This window comes from Perca fluviatilis, chromosome 18 (genome assembly GCF_010015445.1).
Source record: "Perca fluviatilis chromosome 18, GENO_Pfluv_1.0, whole genome shotgun sequence".
Lineage (NCBI taxonomy): Eukaryota > Metazoa > Chordata > Actinopteri > Perciformes > Percidae > Perca > Perca fluviatilis.
In genome coordinates, this window is record NC_053129.1 from 17,464,600 (window position 1) to 17,475,957 (window position 11,358).

General features: G+C 41.6%; 1 protein-coding gene across 3 annotated transcripts; it reads right to left on the reverse strand.

Moving 5' to 3' along the window:
* Positions 1–1,318: 1,318 nt before the first annotated feature.
* myb (v-myb avian myeloblastosis viral oncogene homolog) lies at positions 1,319–10,297 on the reverse strand. Of its 3 annotated transcripts, none has more exons than XM_039781166.1 (16): positions 10,170–10,297; positions 8,025–8,142; positions 7,721–7,792; positions 7,520–7,612; positions 6,537–6,757; positions 5,801–6,023; positions 5,614–5,682; positions 5,395–5,499; positions 4,704–4,952; positions 4,355–4,531; positions 3,953–4,056; positions 3,737–3,851; positions 3,529–3,624; positions 3,218–3,316; positions 3,001–3,084; positions 1,319–2,709 (listed from the first exon to the last, which is right to left on the reverse strand). In XM_039781166.1, the coding sequence occupies exons 1-16, from the start codon at positions 10,190–10,192 to the stop codon at positions 2,599–2,601; spliced, it is 1,959 nt and encodes a 652-aa protein (XP_039637100.1). In that variant the 5' UTR covers positions 10,193–10,297; the 3' UTR covers positions 1,319–2,598. The 3 variants fall into 3 exon arrangements, with proteins under 3 accessions (XP_039637100.1, XP_039637099.1, XP_039637101.1); XM_039781165.1 differs by having other exon boundaries at positions 1,319–2,712; positions 10,170–10,295; XM_039781167.1 differs by lacking the exon at positions 4,355–4,531 and having other exon boundaries at positions 1,319–2,712; positions 10,170–10,292.
* Positions 10,298–11,358: the final 1,061 nt, after the last annotated feature.

Genomic DNA, 11,358 nt, shown 5'->3' on the forward strand with positions numbered 1-11,358 from the left:
CGTACATATTTTGTTCCAAAATAGGGTTCCATACCGGAAAGGGAGGGACTTGTTTTGAATTCTAAAATACCCCCAACATCAATCCATCCTTTTCACACTGCAGCATATTATGTATCCATCTGGGTCTATATTGTTTTTGTCAATAAACCACAATCCACACACACACACACACACACAGACACACACACACACACACACACACACACACACACACACACGCAGCTGCCTCCTCACTCAGTGGAAGCAGGTGTCTGTAAATCTCGTGGGGTTTGGGGCTTTTTCTGTCTTTTTTTCTTTTGGGTGTAGTAGAAGATGGTGAAATTCCCAATGTGAAAGTCTGCTTCTTGCTCTGGCCTCTTTCCACAAGACCCCCAAACCCACACACACTTAACCACACACACTAAACTAAACAACCCTCATCAACCCCTCACTACAATCTCAATGCTGTCTGTTTACACAATTATTATTACAATTGTTACACCAAATGTTCTTTTAAAAATATGAATATATATACAGTATATGTGTCACTTTAAGCTGCAGTAAGCATGCATGCACCCCCGAGGAAACTATTTCTGTTTAGCCCTGCCTTAAATATCACAGTTCCTGTTGTGTCCGTCATGATGGATGTCATTTCTGTTTATGTATCCCTCCGAGACTAGTGCTTGAGATGGGAATCTATATTTGAGGCCAGTGTGGTGGATCAGGGTGAGGTGGGGGGTGCAGGTGGCTGGATGGAGGAAGAGAGAGGATGGGGTGTAAATATACCTCCTGGTCTTAGTCTGGGCCCCTTGGCTTTCATGGCCTCACAGGAAAACAAGTCTTCTCAAGAGGCTAAATGTGGAGCTCATACATGAAAGTGTGTGTTTTTGGAGAACAATGAGGACGTAGGTGTTTTATATGTTGAGGGCCATTTTTTTCATCACTTTTGCTTATTACCTTTGCTGGCTGATAAACTCTACTCTGCACAACTTTATGACAACAAACCTTTGTATCTGTATGAGTGTGTGTGTGTTTGTTTGTGGGGGAGATGAGAGTGGAGTATTTAAACACTAGAAGAATTTGCATAGTAGAGACAGAGCATATAGTTTATTTATTTAAGTATTACTCTAGGGACAATAGTTTGCCTTCACAGTGCTATTTACACTTTAAACCACTACAGGCTATTTGTACTAAAGGAAGGACTATAACCATATTTCCAACTTAAATATGTCAATCTTGTTCATTGTCCGTGCGGAACAGCTTTTAAATTGCTATCACTATTACATCTTCAACTGAAGATATTATGTCCTTTAAAATTAGATATTTCCAAAATTACACGGAACTCAAGGATGTAATAAAAACAACACACTTTATTTACTAGGCAGTATAGAAAAGTATAAAAAAAAAACATTAACACTTGGAATGTATAAATGCTTTTATAAAATAATTTTTGCTCAAAAGCTAGTATAAAAACAAGGCGTATAAAAAGATTGTCTGCTAAGTGTTTGACATGGGCTACTGCAGTCTTAGTAAGAAAACAAAATGCTGATTGAATAAGCATTATACAACAATACAAAACGATTCAAAGAAATGTTTAAAAACAAAAACAATACAAAAGTTTCAATTCAAGGGATTTGTTTGTAGCAAAATATAAAACATCAGTGTTTAGTACTCCCACTTTTTTATGGAGAATATAAGATTCAAGTGCAGCTTGGTCTTACTCTTACTGGGTGAAGCTCATGGTTTCAAACATATAAGCTCATTTGAGATTGTTTTTAAATGTATAAATATATATATACTTAGACTTTTAACACATATGTTTGTTCATTAAATGTTTCCTCATACAGGATTTTGTGAAGGCCAGAAATAAATTGAAAGTTGAAATGAAAACTCCATTTATATGAACTAAAAGGTGCCAATGTGGTAGTCAGGTAATACTAATAAGGCTGGCCCCTTTGTTGTGTAAAACATGATCATTCTTAGTTGAATAATGACGGAAGAACAGATGCAGTTGCTCTTGTTCAGTAGTTAAGTGTTTACATGAGGTGGCACAGACCAAACACTTAAAATTCTCAGTAGACACAGAAAATAATAATAATAAAAGAAACAGAAAAGTTTCATGACTGGAATAAAGAGGTCAGTTTTGAATTCATTAATATGCCTTTGGATTTATGATAATGCTAACAGGGCTTAAATACTTTACTTACAACACTGCTCCATTGGCCAATTTAAAAAAACAACAACAACATTATCATCATTATCAAAACAAAAGAAATAAATTAATCAACTTGTTCTTTATATTAATATCAAAATTCGGAATTAATAATACAGCCCAATGCAAATTATATAGCCACCGTTTCCCATTTATAATACAACATTGATAATAAGACAGTGACAAGACCAAAAGTAATAGGACGTACAATAGAACCCAGAGCAAATTCTATTTAAAAGAAAATAAATGTTTAGTCTTTGGTTGGTTGAAATCCAACAAGTGTGAGTGTAAAACCACCAATGGCATAGAGCCTCTCCCAACTGTTGTACCACAACAAATATGTAATCCGCGGCGCTGCGTCCAGCGCAGGGATTGTTGATCTTACAGTCCAACATGTGTCTCTATGTCTACATGACCAGTGTCCTCGTAGGGTAAGTGTTGATGTACTTGTGGCTCTGCTCTGAGGCCAAAACGTGCTCCTCTGTTTTCCCACAGGTCACCTGTTCCCAGGAACTGAGCTGCTGTTGGCAAGAGAAAGAGAGGATGATGAGTTTTGATGGTTAACATTTTTTGTATCTCCTTTGTAAGCAGGTTAACGGAAAAAAACTACTGGCCCGAATTCCATGAAACTTGGTGGAAGGGTGTACCATGGGCCAAGGAAGAACCCATTCAATTTTAGAGCAAATTCTTTTTTCACTTAGATTAACATTGCGAGATAGGGTATGGCCTTGGTGGAGGCCTGCACTCTCAGAGTTCCCTTCTGGTTCAAACTTAGATCAATACATTATTACATAGAAAGGTATGCACACCTGTAGTGGGCTGGCCATGCCTCTGCGAGTGAGCTGGTAGGTTTTGTGCCCATCTTCACTCAATAATGAGCTAGTGAGTAGGTCCTGAAAGAAAATGTAAAAAATAAAAACATATCTTAGCGACAGAAGTCAAGACTAAGGTTTGAGGATGTTTGTGAGTAATGAAGGATAGCTTCACATTAGAGAACATTAACTGTTAGGTCAAAAGTGAGCTTACAGGTACTTCCTGTGCGGGGCCGTTTGGGGAGAAGAGCTGTGTGTGAAGGTCTTGTCCTTCCCACTGCATACACGGGCTCCCCTCACATGGGGACTCTACCTAGGACCCAAAATACATCACGGTAAATATCAAGAGTCGTGCAAACATGGATCCATACAGTAGTCTCAAACAATGCTACTGATAATTAGTATATCATTAATAATAGTGAACCTCCACATGAAAACAAATACTTCTTTTGTCAGTCGCACATTTATCTGCATGTTTGTTTGTTTTTTACATATGTGCATGCTTATGTTGTGAGTGTTAAGTACCTCTTGTTTTATTTTCTTCATAGGAGGCTGCTCAATGGCACACTCCATTGGCTCCTGCTTGATGGACTGTACCATCTGCTGCTCCAAAGGGGAGTTCTGGAAAAGGCACACATACCCCAGTGAGTCACAAGGACACTTTAGCAAGCACAACAGAAGGTAATATGACAAATTCAAGACTTGAGATATTTTTTCAAAGTCTCTATCTCACCAGTAGTTTGAGGGGTCCATACTTGGCCTCCTGCATGGCCAGTGCTGACCTGAAAGGCGTGGGTGTACAAGGAGATGACTCCAGGATCGAACGACGAATGTTTGGAGTTCTGAACCTGAGAGAGAGAGAGAGAGAGAGAGAACAGTTTATAAAGCGCCATTTGCCACAATTCTGCATAATTGCATAATAAAATGTATCAGAGACAGAGCCGCTTACATTTCATTCTCTTTCTGGGGTCTGATAGTGTGGTCGATTGGAGGCTTGGAGTCCACAGGCGAGTCATTGTCGGAGTGTTCTGGGCTCATTGACTGGTTGAGAAACTGTGAAACAAAAGAAGGGAAACAAATCAATCAAAGTAGCTTTACAGGTTTATTTTTAAGCAGAAACAATCTGGCAGATCATGGAAGCACACCTGGTCTGAATTACAGAAATGCAGAGGAAAGGAGAAAAGAGGGCCGGTGCTTCAAAAGACAATTAATCGATAAAATAATTGCAATGAAACTAAAAGATGGAAAACAACAGCACAGAAACATAGTCTGAATGATTGGTTGTTGATATCGTCAAGGTGGCAGGTTGGTGATTGGATGGATTCTAATCAAACGCAGCTACTTTAACTACCTGTGAGGGTGAAAATGGAAGGTTTCTGACTGGTGAAGGCTTGGGGGTTGAGCAGATGAAACGAGCCCATGCTCCGAGAGCAGTTCTTGAGCCCTGATTGGGCAAGACCCTGTCTGTTCTGAGAACGCTCCTATCCAAGAGCCCACTGGTAGTGGCCTCATCCACTGAGGAGAGGCTCTAGGAAAAGGGGCGGGAAAATATGGGTCAAAGCCCACTACTTGGTAAAATCTATGTTGCTACTTGCTAAGCTATCCTAGTTTCATCTTGACACAGTTGGTCACGACACACACAAATTAACAAAATGTCATCACAACACGTAGCCCAAGGATAAAGTAATGCAGCTACTCACTGAATCAATGACACAATCCATGAACTCTGGAATAGTATTTGAGAACGTCGGACTGCTGTGATTGCTGTTGTTATTGTTGTTGTTGCTGCCGTTATTGCTGTGGGCACGTGTTGCAGAGGCGCTCTCCTCAGGTAGGCAGCTCTGGTCGAGAGGCAGGGCAGGGGCCTGGTGATGAGGTAATAACATTACACCCTCTGAGCTGTTGGTCAAAGAGCTCTGGCTGGCCCAGCTTGGATAGGACAAATTCATCTGGGGGAGAAAAGGGTATAAAGAGTGAGGGCTAGAAATAACTGTCAAAGAATAATCATCCAAAAAAATATAATGCACAGTAGGGTGAGTGTAGAGAAAGTGTCAGACAAGCACAAGAGAGAAAATGCAAGCCTGACAATAAGGGAAGAGGTGTAAAATTTGAGCACATGAGAAAAAAAGGAGAAAGGGAACTTCAATGTAAAGAAGTGTTGAGTAGAGGGTTGCACAAGGGGTCGTGCACACGCGCTAAAATGGCAATAAGGTCCTATTTCATCATTTTTGCAGAAACCAACCCCCCAGATGTTTCCTCCTCACACGAACACACACATCCAGCCACTGTCCTTAAAGCCAGGGTCAAATGCACATGCTCATAAATAGTGCTGTCACACTTGAATATTTAGAAGCTCACACCCGCGCTTACGCAGACAGGCATGCGACTTACTGGTCGTGATGGCTGGCCCCTCAGCTCATCTTCTGTTGACATGAGCAGCAGTTCGATCTCTTTCACCCTCTGCTCCTTCTCAGGGTCCTCCTCACCATAGTGTCTCTGGGAAAAAGAGAGCAGGAGGCAGATTTTGAGCAACAATTCATCGTCACTTACAATCCCTCCTGTGGCCTTACTATCTAGTCTCACTAGTGATCAATTATGCTGCGTTTTTACCTGTATAGCAGCGGTTCCATGCTGGGGAATGTTCAGGAGGTTCAAATGCAAGGCCATGGGGAACGGTATCTGTTAAGCCAATCAGAAACACAGATCCAAATCAAATAAATGAAATCGCCTGCACCTACACAATCAGCATCATTTAGTTTTCCTGCTAGCATCCAGAGTTTGTTTAAAGCCCACTCACTCGGTGTGTGTCGGAGATGTAGGCGTAGTTGACTTGCGACAAGTGAGGCAGCTGCGCGTGACTGGGCGAGTGTTGAGGGAAACCCATGATGTGATTGTTGGTCTTCACGTAGCCATGGCTAATGGAGAGCGAGGAGTTCTTTGCTGCGATCTGAAGATAGCCCTCCTGTTCCACCTTTCGCCTCATGGTGGAGTTCCAGTGGTTCTTTATAGCGTTGTCAGTCCTGGGTATCATAAATGAGACATATTCACTTAAAGGTTATTCATTACAAAACACATCCACAAACATGCGCAATGTGAAGACATCCTGGACCTCTAGTGGTGCAGGCACACACAGAGGCTGCCACAGATCACGCACACAAAACTGATAAGGATATCAGTACAGAGCAATTACAATAATGTCAAAAATAAAGTATCTTTTTTCACCTAGTCTTATTCATTAGCCCTTTTTCTATAAAAAAAAAACACCCTGTCCTGACATTTGTCTTTTAACCTTATTTCTCCCAATCATTCTGTATTCCTATCTTTCAAAAACAATGGAAGTACTTTCCGTATTCACACCTCCATATTCTTTAATGTTCTGTGTGCTCACTTCATCCCTTTTCTCATTTGTTTCTTCTCTCTTCATTCCTCCATTTCACCCTCTCAACCGCAACATTGCACAGTCAACCAACAAGGGTTTAGTGATTTATCTAGCTTCTCTTTTTTCACCTTTCTCTCTTCATTCTCTGCCTTACCTGCCGGGGAGCAGCTTAGCGATTTCGGCCCAGCGGTTGCCCAGCTTCTCGTGTGCCTGGTAGATGATTCGGTCCTCCTCCTCAGTCCACGATGTCTTCTTCACCTCTGGGTTCAGGTGGTTGTGCCAGCGCTCACGGCACTGCTTGCCGATACGCCCCTTCAGGTGCTTGGCAATCACCGACCAACGCTTGGCTCCATACTTCTGGACAAGCTCAATCACCTGGTGTGTGTGTGTGTGTGTGTGTGTGGGAGACGAGAGGGGAGGAGGAAGAGCATTGAAAAGGAAGAGAAGTAAATGGTTGTGGAGGGGCATGAGGAAAGAGGAAGGAAGGAGCAATAACAGGGAGGAGAGGGAGAAGTAAAGGGGTAGAGGGTAAGAAAAATAAGGTAAAACGATCAGTTATATAAAGGATAGGAGAGAAAGTGACAATAAAAAAAGTTGTTAGTCAACCAGACAAATCTCAGAAACGTGTACATTGTGTCAGTGAATGCTTCCCCTCCGCTCCCTCCTTCCCCCTTTCTTTATCTTTGAACATGTAGAGGTGATTGAGAACACCTGCTGGTGAGCAGTGAGGGAGTTTCCAGTGGAACGTTAGCCACTCTGCTAATCATTAAAGTGGCATCTGAGTGGAAATATAACTCCTTTGGACTAGCCCAATAAATACTGCACAGGCTTTAAGAGACTAAGCATGTTACTTGTTGAGTAACATCAACTTTTTGGCAAACTAAAAATGTGCAACAGCAGCCAAGGAGTTGCTACAGATTTTTTTTACCCTGGATGACACTTGATTGCCTGTTTCCCGTGACTGGTATCCAACTACGTTACCCCAACATCAAAAGTGGTTCTGCATTACTAATGTATGTGAAGGTTCTACTATAATGTACAAAGACAAATGTGGGTTTGTCATTGATTTTCTATATTTTGTGTGTGACCCATTATGTCCTGAGTGCATTAATGTTTTCTAAAAGGCTGTTTTCTTACCCTCTGGTCCTCCTCTTTGGTCCATGGCCCTTTGATGAGCTCTGGGTTAAGAACCTTCTGCCACCTGTGCTGGCACTGCACATCTGTACGATTCTGGTAGGTCAGAGAGCAGGGATTAGTAATCATTCTTATACTATGGGAGGTTTTTGTTTATGTGTGTGCATTTGTACATGCATGTGTAAGCACAGGCCTCATACGTACAGTTAGTAAGCTTGCAATAACTTTCCAGTCTTCTGATCCATGAAGCTCAACAAGTTTCTTCAACTTCTCATCCTGAAAAAAAGAGAAAACATATTGCAGTTTGTCAGACTCACTGCAATGAACATCACTCCCAGCAATTTAACACAATAGTCAGTCAATGTGGTTAGACCTGACAACAATAAAAAGAAAGGTCCTAGGGAATGCTCTCTCCTGAGGTCATTTCTACCCAACATGTGAGCTGTGTTAAACATTTTGTATTGAACAGCAGGATTTGAATTGTTTTGACGGGTCTTTGTGTGTGTACCTCTTCTCGTGTCCAGCGTGTTTTGCCAAGGTGGCGTTTCCCTGCCTTGGCCAGTGATCCATCATAATCATGTTCATACATCTCAGTCTCCTCCTCATCCTCCTCACTACTGTAAACACTGCAAACAAAGAGAGAAAGACAAAGAGAAATTCAGAAGAAGAGGTGGAGGCTGTGTGAAAAATAGTGTAAGATAATAGAAAGGTAAATGAAAGCACCATAAGAACCTGTCTATTTCCAAACTACTCCCTAATAATCTCTTTAAAGAGTGCATAAAGAACTCAGCCCACTATTTAATTCATCAGGTGTCAACACAGACAGAACCAGTCATTCTTGAAGGTTTGGGTGCAGGCTTTTAGCCAAGACACCCACAAGAGAGGAGAGAGAGAGAGAGAGAGAGAGAGAAGAACAGCAAGTGGGAGGGAGGGGGGCATGGATGAACAGGTTCCAATGTTTTTGGTTTCCACAGATACTGGGATTGGCACATGCGATCATGATTTTGTGACCCTGGCGTGTTCAGACCTGCAATGGTTTGCATTGTACAGCATAGTCATACATGCATGCACGCGCAAGCGCGCGCGCGCGCACACACACACACACACACACACACACACCCCGGTAGTTGGTTAACCAATCAGAATGTAGAGCATGGACAACGTGGAAGCTTTTACTAGTAAGATACTTTAATGTCATACAGACAGAGCAACAGGTGAATAGGAACCCCACTGAGGTGTGTGTGTGTGTGTGTGTGTGTGTGTGTGTGTGTGTGTGTGTGTTTTGTGTGTAATAGAGGATATTTACAGTGGATTATCTTCCTTATTTTTGTCCATTTACCCAAATGCGTGCCTATCTCATTAACAGCAATGAATGACCATACAGAAAAATACAGAAAAATGTACAGCAGTCATTTTATGTTTTAAATACATAAAATGCCGATGTGTCAATTGTATGACATTTAAAAAAATAAATTGCTGAGTACTTCTTGTGCACAAACAACACGCAAACAAAAGATAAATTCACGCACTTAAACAGTAATTGTTAAAACTTAACACGCAAGCTCAATGCAAGTAGCCAGATGCTTTTCAGAGAAAGCTGATGCCGATCGATGCTCATCAAGAAAGTATACAAAACGGTAAGCTGGTGAGAGTGACTAAAGTTTAAATTTGTGGCGATTCTTGTACCAAAACATAGGAAATACACAACACGCAGCCACTTTTCGAGACAAGTACACATTGAAGACGCTGTGAAAGCGCAGTTTCCAAAATAACAGTGAGCGCCCCGCTTTCAGAGATGCTGCGGCGACATTCAGGGTGTATCAAAGTTGCATTAAGGCGGGTTTAAAATGACCTTTATGACAGCTATATTGCTGTAGGCTATAGGCTAAGATCTAATCTGCAAGTTAAAAACGTGAAAAAGAAAACGTGTCTGATGGTCAACCAAGCGCCTGTTTTCAAAACCTTCATAAACTAAATGTAGGACATGGCATTGCGTGTTGCAATACATTCAAGTCTGTGAGTGCGTTTTGACAAGTCTCATAGACTATGCTGCATTGTGTTTCATTTTGTATTTATTATAATGCTCCTATCCACCACACAGTCCTGCGCGCAGCGTGGCACGCAGTCCTGCGCACAGCGTGGCACGCGCCTGTCCACCCGCCTAATGTTATTAATCTGTGTGTGTGTGTGTGTGTGTGTGTGTGTGTGTGTGTGTGTGTGTGTGTAGAGAGAGAGAGAGACACACACACACACACACACACAGAGAGAGACCCCTTTCTCTCTCTCACCACTGACAGCAGCTCTAGAAGCGCACATGCCAGATGACCACCACCTGTCATGGGCGCGCGAGCGAGACACCCACACCACGACTCAGCTTTAACGGCCAAGAAAACCAAAAAAATGGCTTAACGTTACAAGCACAAAAAGAGCTTAGACAACTAAAGATTTAATGAAAAAGATCAATAACTCTGTCAATAAGGTGCACCCTTAATCCCTTAACTCATGCCGTATTCAACAACATAAATGATGGCTAACGTGAAAAGAAAAACAGTAACAGTTAACGTTAACTACGTGAGCTATAAGACGCACATAGAGGGAAAAAGAAAGTTAAAGATGATGCAAATTAAAGAGTAAATGGTCTGTTTGAGCTTACCTGTTTCTCGGCCGCCGAGCCATGTTAATATCTGTAGAGCGGCTCGCAGGTTGCACTGAGCACGTACTTTCACTATCTGCGCTGGGTTTGTTCTCCGGGGGAAGAGGCAGGTTGACATTAATTTAAACTACAGCAGCCTCTACTACTGCTCCTCCCCTCTCCTTTAGCATCCCGGTAAATTTGGCGCTCCTGAGCGCGTGCGGCCGAGTGCGCATGTCCAATAAAGTATACTTCAAATACCGTCCGACGTTATGAAATTACTATTTAAACAGACACGGAAAAAGTCCGAATTTTAGGTAATATCCAAGAAAGCGACTGCAATTATAAGAACACTTATATTTCCAGAAAACATATCAACTTGTGCTTTTTTTTTTGCTGAGAAAAACCTTGTAGTCTACCATCTAAACCAAAATCGGTTAATAATGCTTAGCCAGATCTACACTATTACATTACATAATACAAATGCCATGATAAAATGTAGCTGTATTATATGGCCTACTGCAAATAAAAAATTGGTGGGAAAGTAGGGCCTCAAGGATAGTGCATTGGACAGTGCCTCTAACATTTACGAAGTATTCTTGAATGCACCAGGCCACAACACATAGTAGACTTGTCAAAGGCGGGTTTCGCCTGGTCGTCCGCGCTAAATGCTTTTTGTCAACAATTTTCGAGAGTTACCTCTCTTCTGATGAAAAGGCGAAGGAAACTAGTATATATCTGGATGTAGTAAACAATTGCGGGATGGGGTTTTGGCATGCTAGGAAAGTTAAGTTGTAATGCTTTCTGTGCTCGCGGCAACCTTGCTGTTGTTGCAAATAGCCTATGCCTACAGATATTTCTCAGTAATAAAAAAATGCAAGACCTTGGTCTTATCATCCGGCGGTAAAATGAGCTTTTATGTTTGCCCAGACAAAGAAAGTAATGCAGTGGCACTTCAACTTTTTGCGGGGATGTATTGCACCTCATAGGACAACTTCCTTTAAAGCACACATGATATGTGTGAAGTTGTTCGTCAAGTTGTCTTTTGAGAATCTTAAATGGCAGCTTGCTGATTATGTCTTTGCATTTATTAAAAATGATAATAATTCACATTTACATTAGAAACGAGTTGATCCTGTTTTTCAGCAACCCTCTCTCAATGATGGATGCTATAATGCTCCTTTCCCAGCTGTAACTTCTGCATTATTCT

Excerpts from the sequence above, each read along its gene's own strand:
- myb (XM_039781165.1), bottom strand. The coding sequence starts at position 10,192 with ATGGCTCGGCGGCCGAGAAACAG. Across the intron at positions 4,532-4,703 it reads TGGATTGTGTCATTGATTCA|AGCCTCTCCTCAGTGGATGA; the intron begins GTGAGTAGCTGC and ends CCCTTTTCCTAG. Across the intron at positions 3,625-3,736 it reads ATGGACCCCTCAAACTACTG|AACTCCCCTTTGGAGCAGCA; the intron begins GTGAGATAGAGA and ends TGCCTTTTCCAG.